We start from the raw sequence: 16,746 nt of genomic DNA, 5'->3' as shown, positions 1-16,746 counted from the left end.
TGGTCAATGTAACATGAAACAAAATTCAATCTGTTTGGGTAGCCACACCCCAGGCAGTGCCCCAGGACAATTACATTCCAAGCATTCCTGGGCCCTGGGTGCGACATCCTCCCTTCTGCCTCCACTCCTTTACTTTATCCTGGATCCAATGCTGGGCTTCCCTGAGCTCCAAGAGGCAGATCAAATTCACCTGTGCCAGGAGCAGGTGCAGAGCAAGGCTGGGCTGAAATAATCTTGTCTCCATATTCCCCAGCACCTCCTCAAGTCTCCTCTAGCTTTCAGGGTGGGCTACTGGTTGTGGCTGCGGGGCTGTGAAGGGGAACAATTTTCAAAACCACAGCTCATCAACGGGCCACGGAAACAATACTCCAGTGCTTAAATGCCAGTAGCTGAAGAAGTGTTTTTTTTAACCCACAAAAGCTTATGCTCAAATAAATCTGTTAGTCTTTAAGGTGCCACCGGACTCCTCAGTTATTTTAGTAGCTGGAACTGTCCCCCCTGTCCAGCCAGCACTAGTACATAGAGCCACCAGAATGCAGGAGTTAAAACAAGGTGTAAACTAGGCCACCCATCTCCCATTGGCAAAATCCCCTGAACCTAACAAGTTCCACAGTGCAAGCCATCTGGTGATGAGCAGAATAGACTGTGGGCTTCAGTGGGAAACACCTACTCATGTTAACACAAATCCATTAAAAGGGTACACACCTCAATTCTCAGACTACATGGAGGACAGATACCCCGGGGAAGAAGGCCTACTTTATTTGTGAGCAAATCAGAAGGTGAATTCTTATCTCCAGAGGTGGAGAGCTAGCATATCATCCATCACACTTGGCTGCAAAGCCCATCCCCAGCATTTTAGGATCATTGCATTAACAAAGATGGAAGGAAGGTTCAGTCCTGAGCTGGGTTCCCGACCACTGTCGGACATGCTAAGGAACAAGGGCTTCCATCTCAAGAGCCAGCCTGGATTATGGGGGCCGCACAAAGGGTTCCTCCAACATCCAAGGAGGCAGAGAAGCAAGAGGGATTCAGACAAGCCTGGTTGGTGGGCACAGTACCAATTCTTTTTGCTCTGCCACAATGGAGTGACCCCTTGTGGCAAACCACTAAGAATGCGCAGGGAAAGGCCCATTCCAGTTGCATTTGTTTCACTATGGACATCTAGAACAATTACTAGCATGCACAAGGCGTTCAGACAGTTACATTTTAATCAGACTTGTACTAAAGCTGCCAATAAGGTCAGATGAGTGGGGAGCACGGTCCCCTTGGAAGTGAGACAGTTCTTACCCAACCGCCATTCTCTTGGATCCAGGGATCTAGGTGGTCAGTCAGGTAAGTGGTCATCCATGAGACGATGCGTCCAACCAACACCTGCATCTCCTTGTCGACACTCTCCACGCACAGGGCTCCTCCAAAGGAGAAAAAAGCCACAATGCGCCCCCAGTTCACTCCGTCCCGGAAGAGTTCATTCACCACCTGCTCAAAGCTCTGGTATGCCGTGCCAGGGGTGATGTGGAGCTGGGAAGTGAGGTCACTGAAAGCCCTCCGATACCTCAATTCAAACTCATCTCCTGCCTCTCTCAGTGCCTGCCTCACTCCAGTTGCCGGAACCCTTTCATGGGCTTCAAGGCTGTTACTGTGCCCGGCAGCCCCATTCACCACGTGGCTGGCACCCGGGTGCCAGGATGGACTCCCATTAGGGACGCTTGCCATCTCAGCCTCTTCTGCAGACTCAGTCCTGATCTCATCCTCCCCCTCGAACCGACTCCAGCTGTATCCCCGCTGCGATAGCTTGTAGGAGAGAAAGTCAGTCACTAATTCCCTGTTAGTGTTTGACATTTTCACATTAGGGGGATTCTCATGGAGTCCATGGTCCAGAACACAAGCTGACCAATGTGCTTACCAGGTCCAGACTCTCCTCTCCTCTGGAGTCAAGGCAAACATCTGAACCCTGAGCAGACAATCTTTAGAGGGAAAAGAGAGGCAAATAAACTGTTAGTACAACATTATACTCACATTTGGGGCATTAACATCAGTAGCTTCTTCCTAAACTGAACCCTCAAGTGTTTTTGCAGCTATACGTTAGGTAGAACCTCAGAAAACTCCTGGAAAACCATCAATTTCTATGAGAACTAGGCTGAAAACCCTTGGACTTGCTTCTGAAACAGCCACAAGTCACTTGCACATGAAATGCAATCAGTTCAGCCACCTCTACATGAATCAGGGAAAGCCTGAAAGCTCTTTTGTCATGTAGCTGCGCAGAAGGTTGAGGGGTTTCTACACCTCTGCATAAGGTCAACAAGGGCTCAGTGCCCAGCCAGCCACTGCTGCTAGTCTCAATCTAAGCTTCCGAAGAAAAAGCAGCTCTTGCTGAAGTGATCATGCGACACTGCAGGCTGGAAATTTGAAAGCAAAGAAAGAAGCTTTGGAGCCCCAAGAGCTCACCCTCTGCCTGTTCCTCCATTACCTTGATTGAGTGGTGCATGCAGCTCTGCTCTGCTGCAGTAACGCAAAAGAACCCTCCCTCCCTCACGCCCCCTTCCTCCCCGCCTCCCAGAGAAGATCAAAGCTCTTCCTGTTTTTTTTTTTTTAAAGGGACGGGTACTACTGGGTGAGGTGCCTTGAAATATTTGCTTGTGCACTAAAAGAACAATGCAGCCCTCTCTTACTTCTGTCAAGTAACATTTTCCAACAATTAGAGAGGCTCAGTCTAGAACAATAGCAGCTGCCAGCCTGCACAGGAGAGTTGTTTTAAGCTTTACAGCATCATTTTCCTTTTTCCATTCCAGAGAGGATTAGCCCTGTGTTGAGTTTCACCAGCTACCAGGTGCATTGAAGGTGCACAGTTCACTATATCTCCTCACTATATGTTCCATTCTATGCATCCGATGAAGTGGGCTGTAGCCCATGAAAGCTTATGCTCAAATAAATTTGTTTGTCTCTAAGGTGCCAGAAGTACTCCTGTTCTCAGTTCCTCTTTGCTGGATTTAGGTGCCACAACATCCTTAGGAAATCCTATAACAGACCCCTTATGTGTTTTACTGGAATCCCAGTTATAGGTTCACACCCTCAACCCTACTTTGTTAGCAAAAGTTGGGAGAGGAAGTCACATAATAGTTTCAGAGTGCCCAGAAAAGCAAGTAAAGACTGGAAGCACATTAAATCTATGCTGAATTACTTCTGATGTAGTTAATCATTGCAGAGGGAGGTTTCCAGGGAAAAGGAATGCATACAATCACATATAAAAGTGGGCGAGACTTGGCACCCTTGAATTTTGAGGGAAACCCTGAAATATTACCAGAGAACCCTAGACTGGTATAAGGACAGAAATAACCCTACAGAAATGTGCCCCAGATACATTCTTTTTCAGTGTCTTACCATCACAAATACAGTCACCCTCTATCAGGGAAAGGGGGCCAGGGTTTTCTGTTATTCTAAATATTCAGAGCTTTCTGTAACCAGTTGTATTAAGAAACCTTATTGTTCCACAGAGAAATCACCAGGTAGTTCAGTCACTGACTGAAGTTACCTTCATCTCAATACTCTTTATTAAAAGCATTTTATTCAGTTCTATGATTTTACTAGGAGCAGCTTCTCTCTGCCTCATTTCCACCCTGCCCTAGGTCCTACAAGGGGAAGCAGCATAGGGTGGCCTCACCTAAACCCAAGGATCTGTAACAATAGACAGGATACATAGGCTCCCTATCAGAATATGGACTGGAGAGAGAACATACATGCGTGTTTCTACTCACCCTCTAGAGAACCTGCTGAGAGAAAGCTCTGGCCTGGGAAATCTCAGTTCACCGCCCCTGTTGGACCAGCTGCAGAGGAGAAAGACAGCCACTGACTCAGCACGCAGTAGGCTGCTCCCTGACCCTCCCACAACAAAATGCATTGAGCTCCCCAGCTCCCCATCCCGCATGTCCCTCCCCCACTAGTCTTCTAAACCTTCCCTGGCCCCACCCCCTTTCCAGCCCCCAGATCTTTGGAACTCTATACATAGCAAGAGTCCCCTCCTGCTGCTGCCCTCTCTCTCAGGCATTTGTAGTAAGCTCCCCCACTCAGACACCTTACATAGAGGTCTGAGGTTTTTATTGTTATTTTGTTTTTAAATTCATTCTCCTGCCTTCCTCAGCGCTGGAAGCTTTCAAAATCACCCTCTGAAAGCAAACAGGCTTGGGCTAGTTCTTATATCCTCTCCTGAGGAGCTCCAGTGGAGAACTATGTGTTGAGAAGGCTTTGCTCTTGCAAGTTTCATTTGGTCTCTGTCAGCCAGAGCAGGCCCTTGGCGTAGAGCACATTTGTGTCACAGGGTCACAGATGTGATCTCCAAGATAATCAAGATCTAGTATGTATTGTTCCTTAAACGCAAAGATTGTTATTCACCTATCTGAATTATTAGTTGGGTTAAAAAAATAATGTAGTTAAATTCCTGGAGGATAAGGCCACCAATGGCTATTAGCCAAGGTGGTCAGGGTGTTGCTAAACCTCTGACTGCTAGAAGCTGGGACTGGATGACAGGAAATGGATTGCATGTTAATTGCCCTGTTCTGTTAATTTCTTCTGAAGAGTCTGGCAGTGGCCACTGTGAGAAGACAGGCTATTGGGCTAGATGGACTATTGGTCTTGCCCATTATGGTTGTTCTTATGTTCTAGAATGAACTGGGAACCCCTGGACTCTTTTAAGTCCCCATGTGATGAGCTCTTAGCAGTTTCTTTCTTTAAAGAAAGTCTGCTGCATGCTGCACAAGTTAGAATTTCTATGTAGCCTTCATCTTCAGACCCAGGTGGACTTACAGTAATTAACTGAGAAGCAAGGAGAGAGTTGATTACAGTGGTTAAGTACTCATCGAAAAGAAACAGCTGCAATCTTCTGGCAAGGTGGTAAAAGGTGGTCTTTCTTGCCAGTTTTGCAATCCATATATTTGGAGAACCCAAAAGTTGATACTTTGTTGTTTGGAGGGATGCACACCATCAACAGAGGGTGCAGAATTAGAACCCATGGCATTTCATAAACTTTCCAATAGGTCTCACGTATATGTTGAAAAGGAGACTGGGCATGATTAATTCTTGCAGGATCTGTTGGGATTAATGAAGCTCACTCAGTACTATGCCACCAACTCCTGATAGGTCTTGCCTGTGAATCAGCAACATTTTTTGTCTTGTTACTTTTTGGATGAGGGAGGGAGGCTAAAGTTCCAGCACCCTTTATTGTGAAGAAAACCCTACAGATGTAACTCACTGATGCTGAGAGCTGGAAGTTTGTCACAGTGATCATAGCTTATTCATAGTCTCCTACAAGCATCCAGGGCAGACTGTTGGGACCCTAGCAACCCACTCCTGTGGGACCCTCTTTTTTCATGGCTGTGGGGGAGGTACCAATTCGTTGCTGCTGATGGCTCTCTGCTACCAGAAACTCCCTCTTAGCTGGTTGCCCACAGAGGAATTGGCTTCTTTGCTGAACAGCCAGTGTGATTTCTCAGCCAAGAGAAGCAGGATGGTCTAATGGGCTAAGCCCAGGATTCCTGCCTTCCAGGCACCGACTCTCTTGGCTTTGGCAAAGCCATTGAGGAGTTCCGCCTTCCAGTTCTCTCGTCCGCGTGCGATGGGGGGAAAGGACACGCACCTGCGGAGGCTTAGGGGGTCAATGAGAGAATGGCTGTAACCCAGGACCTGAGATCTGCCCTAGCCAAAGGCCTTGCTGGGGTAAGCCCCCAGAACTGGGAGCCGGCCGAGGGAGGGGGACAAACAGCAGGAGAAGAAGAGGAGACACACTGTGGAGATGGAGATCCCCCTCCCCCCTTCCTTTCCCCTCCCCCTCTCCTTGGCCCCGCCCCCTGGAGGGGGTCAGGGGCGGGACCAACAGGCATCCTCCCATTGGCAGCACCTGGTTGTCACTCACGCCTCGCCTGCGCCACTCCGCTCTCACCTCGGAGGCCGGCGAAGAGCCCAACCCCCTGCTCCCCGCCCCCCACGGAGGAAGACGCCGGGGCAGAGATCGCTGGGAGCCCGCGGGGCCTGAGCCGCTTCAGCGGCCTCCTTCCCTGCCCCCAACGGCCGCCTTGTCAGGGCTGGGCGGGGCTGAGAGGGGAGTGCGCATGCGCGAATGGGTCTCCCGCTTGGGGCGGGAACGTCCGGCCAGGCCTGGGCGTTAATACCCATGCGCGAGATGTGTTCCGCTGAGCGTGCGGCGGCGCACGCAGGAGTAGTGAGCATGCGCAACACCCCGGCCTGCTGTGTCAAAGCGCAGACTTTGGCGACCCCGCGTGAGCGCCCTGGAGAAGTGGAGATTTAAAGGGACCGCGCCGCCTCAGTGATGTCACTATGCAGCTGTCGGGCTGGGCCACGCCCAGCTGGAGGGGCTGTGCCCATAGCAGCCCATCAGCGCCGCCTCTGTCCTGTGGGGTTGGGTATCCTGCGTGGGCCAGCCCTGTCCACAGCCCTATGGGGCATCCACTCCCATGCCTGGGGCTTAGATGCGGAAATGCCAGCGGCTCCCAGCTGGAAAGCCACAGGGCTGCACCTATGCAGGGTGAGCAGGCAGCAAGTGTGAAAAATCGGGACAGGGGATGGGGGTAGTAGGTGCTCATATAAGACAAAGCCCCAGCTATCAGGACTGTCCCTATAAAACAGGGACATCTGGTCACCCCACCCCACACGTATGGTTTGTCCCAGCTCTTTCCCTCCCCAGGAAGAAAGAAGTGGGGGTGCAATGGAGCATTTTCATAGAATCACAAGGGTAGGCCTGGAAGGGACCTCACAAGGTCATCTAGTCTCCTCCCCTGGGCTCACAGCAGGACTGAGTAATAATTCGACCATCCCTAAGGCATCTAACCTGTTCTTAAAAACCTCCACTGCTGGAGATTCCACAACCTCCCTGTAGGCAATTTGTCCTAATGTCCAACCTAAACCACACTTGCTGCAATTTAAGACTATTGCTTCTTGTCTCAGAGGTTAAGAACAATTTTTCACTCTCCTCCTTGTAACAACCTTTTACGTACTTGAAAACTTATGTCCCCCCTCTGTCTTCTTTTCTTCAGATTAAACAAATCTAATTTTTCATTCTTTCCTCACAGGTCATGTTTTCTAGACCTTTAATCATGTCTCCTCTGGGCTTTCTCCAATTTGTCCACATCTTTCCTGAAATGTGGTACCCAAAACTTGACATGATATTCCATCTGAGGCCATGCAACAGAGTAGAAGAATTATTTCTCATGTCTTGCTGGGTTGTTTTAATTTTGTACATGCTACTCTGCATCTGTTAGCAGAGGCAGGTCAAAGTGTGCAGGGTGTAACCCCTTGGTGAGTGTGTGTTTTTCAGGTTCCCCTCGGTGCCTGTCTACAGCAGATATGAGTTGTTACAGTCCCCAGCTACAGTAGCTGAAGCTGTAACAGCTGCTGTTTTTAGCTCTGGAGTTCTCCAGTTTAATCCCCAGTGTATTGGCCAAGAGGGGGGCTGGCACCCTGGAGTCACAGCTGCTGGAACTAGGGTGCTGCCACACTCCCTGGCTTCAAGCGGTTTCCATCATATACAGGGCTTATAGTTTGGATCAATGGCTCTCAGCACTCCCACTATACAAATAGTTCCAGCGCCTCTGCCTGGAGTTTGCTGCAAAAGTTGGGGGGGTTTGCAGTGGTGCTTATTCCTGGGTGAGTTCCTTACATATGTTCACATTGGCCCCTGTAATGGTGGGCAGTCACCCCAGGAGTGTCCCATGCCAGTCCTGTGCAGAACTGCAGGCACATCTCGGCCTCACTGTCCCTTAGTGTACTTTCACTAAAGTCCCCAAAAGCTTATATATATATATTGCCCTGTGCCCCTTCAGGTGTCTAGTTTATTGAATCCAATGGCAGAATGTGTTACACATGTAAACCTCCACCTGAAGGGGACCAGGTTAATTTTAGTCCATCTACGCTCCTTACCAGTGAGGCCCTCTTGACCCAGGACCTTTACTGGAGTCTTTGCCGCCTGTCATCAAATATGAAAGGGTTTCTCATCTAGGTTCAAGGTTCCTGCAGAGTTCAAGCCATAGCAACCCTTCTCCAGAATAACATATCATTCATTTGTGAGCTGGAATTCTTGCTACTACCTGGTGAAATCCTCTTGGGGGAACTAGGTTTTGTTAGGGCTTGGTATTCACAGGTCTTTCCTTCCAGATCCTCTTCCTGCTAGGAGTACTCTTCCTCTGTTTTCTTTCCTAGTGAATTCCCTCAACTGCTCCCCTAAAAAGCCCTTTTCTTAGGAACTTCCTCTCTCTTCTCTGTACCCTGTCTGAGCCTTCATAACCTTTATAAGGCCCAGATGCTCCTTACCTAATTAACTGCTGCCCAGTTACTTAAGCAATTGACTCATTCTTTAAGTGGATTTGGGTTGGCTCATTCACCATAGCAAAGTTCGTCACCAGTAGACTGGGTGTCTGACTCCCTCAGGGGCCAGCCCCTCTGACAGTCCATGAGAAAGCTCTGTCTCCTGCATGGACAAGCTGCACCCTATGGTAGAAAGCTTCATTGTACCTAAGGAATGGAGTTGTCAGTTGCAGTCTTCGTCCCTGAGTTCTAGGTGATCTTTTAGATATGCTGGGGTCAGGCTATTTTGCACTTTGAGGCAAGAACTGAGAAATTGAACTTGACTCAGTAGTCTATGGGAAGCTAGGGGAAAGAGGAAAGGACAGGCTTGATGTGCTTGCACGCCTGTATTACCGAGGAGTAGGGTGACCAGATGTCCCCATTTTATAGGGCCAGTCAAGATATTCAGGGCTTTTTCTCATTTAGGCACCTATCCCTTGTCCTGATTTTTCACACTTGCTATCTGGTCACCCTACTGAGGAGATACGCTTAGGGTTGCCAACCCTCCTGGTTTCACCGGGAGTCTCCTGGAATTGGGCTTTATCTCCTGGAGGCTACTGAAGCCAAACTGGGAGATTGTAGGTACTAAAAGTCCAGCGGCACAGCAGGGCTAAGGCAGGCTCCTTGCCTGCCCTGGCCCCACGTCGCTCACGGAAGTGGCCGGCACATCCCTGCAGCCCCTGGAAGAGGGGCAGGGGTCTCCGTGCACTGCCCGCGCCCCAAGCACCAACTCTGCAGCTCCCATTGGCCAGGAACTGCAGCCAATGGGAGCTGCGGGAGGGTGCCTGCAGGCTGAGGCAATGCGCAGAGTCCCTTGCCCCTCCCCCAGGGACATGCCAGCCATTGCTGGGAGTGGTGCGGGGACATCAGGGCGTACAATACCATATTTTACTGCTAGAGATAGGGGAAATATTTCAGCAAATAAACGATTTGCTGATAAATGCAGTTTCGGCCAACCCCAAACTATTTGTGAACACATCACGTTTTGACCAAACCAAAAATCGAAATGGTTATTTAGACATTTGCACAATGCAAATAAAGCTACTGAGAAGTGTGTTGGTGTAAAGTTGGCTAGGTGTGTTGGCCCTGATCCTGGGAGGTGCCTGACTAGGGAGACTCCTTGGCCTGGAAGGTGATGAGGGAAAAGGGCACAACCCCCTAGCTCTATGCTGGGGGAGATCACATGGCTCGACCCACTGAGTGGGAGGCAATAGGGGCTGGAGGGGATGGGAGGGGGTGGGAGACCCCACTGAGTTGGGGGAAGGGTTTGGTATGGGGATAGCCCAAGTGCCAGTGTCACCTGTAGTCTACCTGCCCTACCTCCATAGTTACATCAGATTCACAATGGACTATTCCAGCCACCAAGAACACCAATTGGAACGTAGTCAAACCGCGCCCTACTTACTGAAAGCTGATTGGCCACTTCATCCCCAACGTTGAAAGTTCCTTCTCGGATTGGCTACGCACCCCGGCTCCCGGTGCCTTCTGGGAGCTGTGGTTTCCACGCTCGCCTGCCGTGCAAGCCGCCCTGAGTCTAGAGACTACATGTTCCAGAAGTCTCCGTGACGGCAGTTGGATTCCTGGGAGAGCAGGGCGGGCTTGTTTTCATCCGGGTACTCGGCTGCTTCCCGCGGCTCGTCCAATCTGCGCGTTCGATGGGGACGGCGGCCCGCGGTGATTGGTGCGTTTGGACCAGGGACCGTTGTTCAAAATTGTTAACGGCGGAGCGAAGCGGAGACTGGCGAGCAGAACGAGGCTGGGGCTGGCGGTAGCGGGGGTAAGTGGGTTTCGGCTCCTCAGCAACGGGGCCCCTTCGCCCCCCCCCCTCGCGGGCTCGGGTTTTTCCCGCCCGTCCCTAGGCCGCCTCCTTCCCCGGCGGGGGGGCGTTAGTGGGTCCCCGGAGCGGGCCCCTCTCCCTAGGTCGTGCCTGGGGCGGGGGCGAGCAGCCGCCGGGCCAGCTCGGTGCCTGTCGCTAGGAGGGGCGGGCGGGGGTCCGAGGGTTTGCTCCAGGCCCGTCTCTGACCCGACTCAGCTGCCACGTTTGCCGAAGTTTTCACTAACTCAAAATGGGGGGCGGGTGTGTGTGGGGTGTGTGTGTGTGTGGGGGGGTGTGTGTGTGTGTGGGGGGGGGGGGTGTGTGTGTGTGGGGGGGGGGGTGTGTGTGTGTGTGTGTGTGTGGGGGGGGGGGGTGTGTGTGTGTGGGTGTGGGGGGGGGGTGTGGGGGGGTGTGTGTGTGTGTGTGTGTGTGGGGGGGGGTGTTAATAGTCCGAGGAGTGGAGATGTGGCTGCAGGTTTTGTCTCTGTTCTGCAGGCTCTGCTGTGGCCTGGTCGGTGGGGGCCTGGCTTCTGGGGAGGTTTGGGGGTGGGGGGCTTTGAAGGCCAGAGCAAGGGTTTGGGGGAAGGTTTCTTACTTGATGGGGAGCACTTCCTGAATGTCCCGTCGTTCCTTGATACGCTGTAGGGTGGGTTTTAGTGTGGGGTGGGAGGTGACAAGCAGGGGTGTGTGATCGGTGGGGTTTTGATGTATTGAAGCAGGTTCTTTCAGGGAGTCATGGTAGCCTGTTTTATGATGCTCTCTACTTCTTTGGTGAAAAGAACAGGAGGACTTGTGACACTTCAGAGACCAACAAATTTGTTAGAGCATAAGCTTTCGTGGGCTACACCCACTTCTTTGGTGAAATAGCCTTGTTTAGAGAAGGCAGTTTCCGTTATATCCAGGGTTTACAGTTTGGTTCAAAGACTCTCAGCACCCCCACTATAAAAATTGTTCCAGCACCACTGGCCAGGTGCACCAGGTGTGAGTGGGTAGGCTCAGCCCAGCAGGATCCAAATGTGGAGGGGCTTAGTATGGGGGGGATCCAGATGTGGGGTGAGAGGTTTCTGCATGGGGCATTCTGTGTGCAGGCAGCTCAGGGGATATCTAGAGGCACAGGGGGTCATTTGGGGGGGTGTTTCTGGGTGCAGGGGCAATGGGACTCTGCAGGGGATCTGGGTGAAGGTGGTTGGGGCTCGGCAGCGGGGTCTGGGTGTGGGGAGATGGGGCTTGGTGGGGGGGGGCTCAGTGGGTGGGTCCAGATGTGGGGAGATGAGGCTTGGGGGGGGTGCATGGAGGTGGGGCTTGGTGGGAGGGTCTGGGTGGGGGCCCAGGTGCAGTTGGTTGGGGCTCAGTGGGGTTTGGGTCCAGAGGGGGGAGGAGGTAGCAATTGTCAGGGTGAGGGTTTGATTGGCCTGCTTCCCGGGGAAGCCCCAGCTGCTGCTGAAGGGATGCCACATCCTGGGCTCCTGCTTCCCCCACCACGATTTCCCCTATCCCCATTTCATCCCCCTCCCCTCACTCCCACATTCTCCTCACCCCCCCCCTTTCCTCATTTCCCCACGACCCCTTACCCAGCTCTACTGCGGGCACTCACTGTTGTACAGAAAACCTGAAGGCTCCCAGCACGCAAAAGGGGAGCACGACTGGCACTAGAAACCAGGAGGCGGCGTTCAGCTGCAGAGTCAGGGGAGTCCAGACGCAACCTCCTTCAGCTGGGCAGCTCTGCGCTTGCAGAAATTGGGGCAGGGAGGCAGCAGCAGCAGCAGGTAACCCTGTGTGCCCCCATGCCTTGCCTCTGTTTGGGGTAGGCAATCCCCCAAAAAGGGCACCCATGGTCATGTCCGTTCCCCCCACCCACCCTTGCGGCTTCCCTTTTCTTTCCTGCCGTTTTCTGCAGGGAAGCACAGGCATTCTGTGGGGAGGATGTTTTCTGTGGGTGCGCAGTCCTGCAGAATTTCCCCAGGAGTAATGTATACTGTCTCTTGGCAAAAGCTTAACTGGTAAGTTTTGAGAGTGTCCAGTGATGGGGCTGGATGCTATAGGGAGAATGCCCTTCAGGGATAGGGGTACACCTGGTGTTAACCTGCAAAGCAAAATAGGACTGGCAGAGTCCTGAGGAGAGAGTTTGAGTGGTAGAGCAGTGCTGTACAAGAGCTGCCACAAGATAGACTCCCTCACACTTGAGGCAGGGGGTAACCAGATGACCTATGATACTGGGTGCCCTGAGAAAGTGTCACATTGGGCAAGTTACTTACCTTGCCCTGGTCTTCCCATCTGTAAAATAGAATAATAATAAGGATTTTAAGGCTTATTCCATTATTTATTGAAAGGCACTGTGATGTGACAGCAATGTAACAAGTTACTAACACAGGTACATGTCAAGACACAAGTTTAAAAAAAATATCTGGCCTTCCTTCAGTCACTCATATTCAAAAGCAGTGTTGGATGCTTTTTGGTCATGTTGCCAGGATGGACAAAAATACCCCATCACACCACTTTCAAACTCTCCATAGATGCGCAAAGAGGTGCATGTCCTGACTCTACCGGGGGCAGCCCCAGAGATTCATGTATTTGCAGGATTGAGCCACGTCTGGGAAATTCACTACACAATGCCTGCTGCTATGCCATCATCTGTGGGGTCTCTGGTTGGCACAGTCGTCCTCGGTAGACTATACATGTTTGATGTTGATGAGTCTTGAAATTCAGAAACACTCTGGTTACAAAGTCTGGAACAAAGAACCGTTCTGGATCTCCATAAGAGAGAGTCTTGTCTTTATTGACAATCTTAAATCTATACAATATTAGACTAATCTAAAATCTGAAGAGATGTGTACCTGCTTATTATGAAAACTGAGTACAGTGATTCTTTTTCTTATGTTCTAATCCAGTGATTCTCAACCTGTTTACCATTGTGGGCCACATCCAATACTATCTATGTGGCCCCGAGGATGTCACATGGGCCACAGCTGCGGGCCGCAGATTGAGAACCACAGCCCAGATCTTGCTTCCCTGAATAAAGTAGGCAAATGTGCTCAAAAATATCTGAGGCCATTGGCCACTGAACTTCGTGAAAATCCATGAGTTTTATAGATTGCTTAATTATTTGCTCCATTATCTTTCTGGGTATAGAAGTTAAGCTGACTGATCTGTAATTCCCTGGATTGTTCTTATTTCCCTCTTTATAGATGGGCACTATATTTGCCCTTTGCCAGTCTTCTGGAATGTCTCCTGTCTTCCATGACTTTTCAAAGATAATAGCTAATGGCTCAGGTATCTCCTCAGTCAGGTCCTTGAGTATTCTAGGTGACTTGAAGACATCTAACTTGTCTAAGTACTTTTAACTTGTTCTTTACCTACTTTAGCCTCTGATCCTATCTCATTTTCACTGGCATTCACTATATTAGATGTCCAATCACCATCAAGCTTCTTGGTGAAAACTAAAACAAAAGTCATTAAGCACCTCTGCTATTTCCACATTTTCTGTTGTTCTTTCTCCCTCCTCCTCACTGAGTAATGGGCCTACTCTGTCCTTGGTCTTCCTCTTGCTTCTAATGTATTTGTAGAATGTTTTCTTGTTTGATCTTGTTTTGTGCCTTGGCCTTTCTAATTTTGTACTTACATGCTCGTGTTATATGTAATTCATTAGTTCTTTGGAAAGTTGAGTAGATCTCTGGTTGATTTTTAGGGCTTGTCTATGCTTGAAAACGATTTTGGATAAGGTTTGGTTGTAAATTTTAAAGTGCAAGAGTTACTCCTGAATAATTGTGGCACTCTTATTCCAGAGTAAGAGTGCCTTGTTCCAGTTTAGCTTACTCCAAGGCACCCTTATTTTGGAATAAGAGTGTCAAAACACTGACGTTGTGCAGTCTATATGGTTTTATAAAAATATGATAAGTGAATATAATGTAGTTGGGATATACTTCATAGGTCTCTTGTAAGGTATCAATACAAAGCTTATAATCTACTGAGTGTGATCATCCTACTTGTATAAATGTACCACTCTTGTATCTAAAACTAGAAATATAAAATATAGCTCTGAGGGCCTATTGTAATTATGCAAAGTATGGGCCATTAATGGAATCTTGATAACTCCCATTAACCAGGACCGTTGTCTGCAGATGGCTGTGTTTTACCTGTGAGTCTTCCTGTATATGTGTGTGCTGGCAAGTGGGTAATGAAGTCTTACAGTGACATGTGATCATGTCACCTGAACTGGAATCCATCTTTAACCTGGTGCTTTTCCAGTGAGAGGGGGTGGAAACCCAGAGGGACAAAGGGTTCCCACCTTATGCAAAAGATAGATATATAAAAAAGGGGTGGAACAGAACAAAAGGGGAGGAGAGGAGCCATCATGAAGAATCCCCTAGCTACCAACTGAGCTGGAACAAGAGCTGTACCAGGGGAAAGAATTGTGCCCAGTCTGAGGGGAAAAAAAAACTTACTGAAGCATCTCTGAGGGTGAGATTATCGGTATCTAGTTTGATTAGACATAGATTTGTGCATTTTATTTTATTTTGCTTGGTGACTTACTTTGTTCTGTCTGTTACTACTTGGAACCACTTAAACCCTACTTTCTGTATTTAATAAAATTACTTTTTACTTATTAATTGACCCAGAGTATGTATTAATACTTGGGGGAGCAAACAACCGTGCATCTCTCTCTATCAGTGTTATACAGGGCGAACAATTTGAGTTTACCCTATACAAGCTTTATGCAGGGTAAAACGGATTTATCTGGGTTTAGACCCCATTGGCAGTTGGGCATCTGCGTGCTCAAGACAAGCACACTTCTGTGAGCTGTTTTCAGGTAAACCTGCAGCTTTGGGGCAAGTAATTGAGACCCTGGGTCTGTGTTGGAGCAGACGGGAGGAGTGTCTGGCTCAGCAAGACAGGGTGCTGGAGTCCTGAGCTGGCAGGAAAAACGGGAGCAGAAGTAATCTTGGCACATCAGGTGGCAGCTCCCAGGGGGTTTCTGTGATCCAACCCGTCACAAATGCATAATTATTCAGGAGTAACTCCATGCATAGAAAAGTCCGTTTCTGAACAGAAACTGACCACTTAAACTCTTGTCCTTTATGTACTCTATGAAGTGCAGTACTGTAACTAACTATGTTTGTCCTTTACAAATGCAGCATATGTAGGTTAACTAGCTGAGCAGAGCCAGAGTGAGAACTTGGCAAAGTAGATGTGCCCCATCCCTGCCACCATAGAAAAACTGTCCTTTGATGAAAATGGTGTCAGGTCACTTTCCCAGTGCAGATCATATGGAAGAAGAAATTTTCCTATTCTGCTATTTAACAATGTCCTACAGGAAAAATTGAGGTGGGATGCCAGCATTTATTCCTAGCCTCTGGTCAGATGTTTTGGTTAATCAGTGTACCTGGGATTTCAAAATGCATATCAGCACCTCGTCTTTGAGGGGTGCACAGTATACATAAACCACAAACTGACTAAACTCATCTTGGTTATAAATACACCTCTACCCCAATATAACGTGACCCAATATAACATGAATTCGGATAGAACGCGGTAAAGCAGTGCTCCGGGGGGGCGGGGCTCCGCACTCAGGCAGATCAAAGCAAGTTTGATATAACGCAGTTTCACGTATAACGCAGCAAGATTTTTTTTTTTGGCTCCTGAGGACAGCGTTATATCAGGGTAGAGGTGTACTAGAATAAATATTTCTAAGGAGTTGTCAAGTCATCTTAAACTCCATAATCTACCTAGACTCAAATGGCAGAGTCCAGAGCTCAAACTGATGTGCACAACTCTGAGATGCCATTCTAGTAAACTACTATTCTGCTATAACTCTCCATTGGTTGGAGAATGGATGCAGAGTGTGGGGAATGGGAAAAGAGACTATAAATGTCAATCTGAGCAAACAGTTAGATAAGGAAATGTGTATCTCGGTCTCATTGGAGTCTAATTACCAGCTCCCTGCTGGCTTTCTAAGAAACATGAGGTGCACTGTGTACAACTGGGGAAACATTCCCACTTTATTAATGCTTGTCTGACTCCTCTTAGCCACATAAATGTGCAGAACATAAGCGTACTTCTAATTCAATAACTGCCTCCCCATTATCAGGCAACATTCTCTAGATATCTCACAGTAAGAACAGAAGTAACTTGGCTTCACAGTGAGCTGTTAACTTTACAGCAGTCTGGCACTGGAATCTTGCAGTGGATACAAATATTTGTGAAATTTGATGCCTGATGCTCCAGCTTGGCAGATTGGCTTGTTTGGAGGGGGAGGGCGAAGAATGCAGATGACGCACTTGATTTAAAAAAAAAGTTAGTAGTGTTGACAGAAACCCAATCCTGATTAAGAGGGACAGGAAGGCATCCGATTCCAGCCATGTCTTGAGCTCAGTTACAGTTGGTTTTGGCCATGGCTTTCTTTTCTGCTTGCCTCTTATCAGTTTTTTAAGCTCTTGCCCTGACATTTCCACAATCATGTAGATGACTCTTCTCTAATGACAACTTTCTCCCTAGCTACAGCACTTCTATGTTAGGGGGACTGGAGGTTTCTCAAGTATGCAGCAAATTTTGGAAGGGAGGGTCCATGAGTTGTAAATTACAATGGC

General features: G+C 49.1%; 2 protein-coding genes across 6 annotated transcripts in view; one reads left to right on the top strand and one right to left on the bottom strand.

The window, feature by feature from the left end:
* BCL2L1 (BCL2 like 1) overlaps window positions 1-6,034 on the bottom strand; it is a 31,248-nt gene extending 25,214 nt beyond the window's left edge. Inside the window, exons 1-3 of one of the 4 annotated variants that reach the window (XM_054045574.1) lie at window positions 5,888-6,034; window positions 3,753-3,821; window positions 1,288-1,964 (exon numbers count right to left, since the gene is read on the bottom strand). In XM_054045574.1, coding sequence (XP_053901549.1) covers window positions 1,288-1,839 — 552 coding nt within the window. In that variant the 5' untranslated portion in view covers window positions 1,840-1,964; window positions 3,753-3,821; window positions 5,888-6,034. Of the gene's footprint in view, window positions 1-1,287; window positions 1,965-2,445; window positions 2,496-3,752; window positions 3,822-5,887 lie in introns of those variants that run through there. The other 3 variants (XM_054045573.1, XM_054045575.1, XM_054045576.1) reach the window with 3 other exon arrangements.
* Window positions 6,035-10,072: 4,038 nt separating this feature from the next.
* TPX2 (TPX2 microtubule nucleation factor) overlaps window positions 10,073-16,746 on the top strand; it is a 31,543-nt gene continuing 24,869 nt past the window's right edge. Inside the window, exon 1 of one of the 2 annotated variants that reach the window (XM_054044926.1) lies at window positions 10,073-10,123. The gene's annotated coding sequence lies outside the window, so the exon portion shown is untranslated. The remainder of the gene's footprint in view (window positions 10,124-16,746) is intronic. The other variant, XM_054044927.1, reaches the window with a different exon arrangement.

Source organism: Malaclemys terrapin, chromosome 12, assembly GCF_027887155.1.
Source record: "Malaclemys terrapin pileata isolate rMalTer1 chromosome 12, rMalTer1.hap1, whole genome shotgun sequence".
In the NCBI taxonomy this organism is placed as follows: Eukaryota; Metazoa; Chordata; order Testudines; family Emydidae; genus Malaclemys; species Malaclemys terrapin.
Note: the sequence above shows the minus strand (reverse complement) of the source record. Positions and strands in the feature narration are given on the sequence as shown.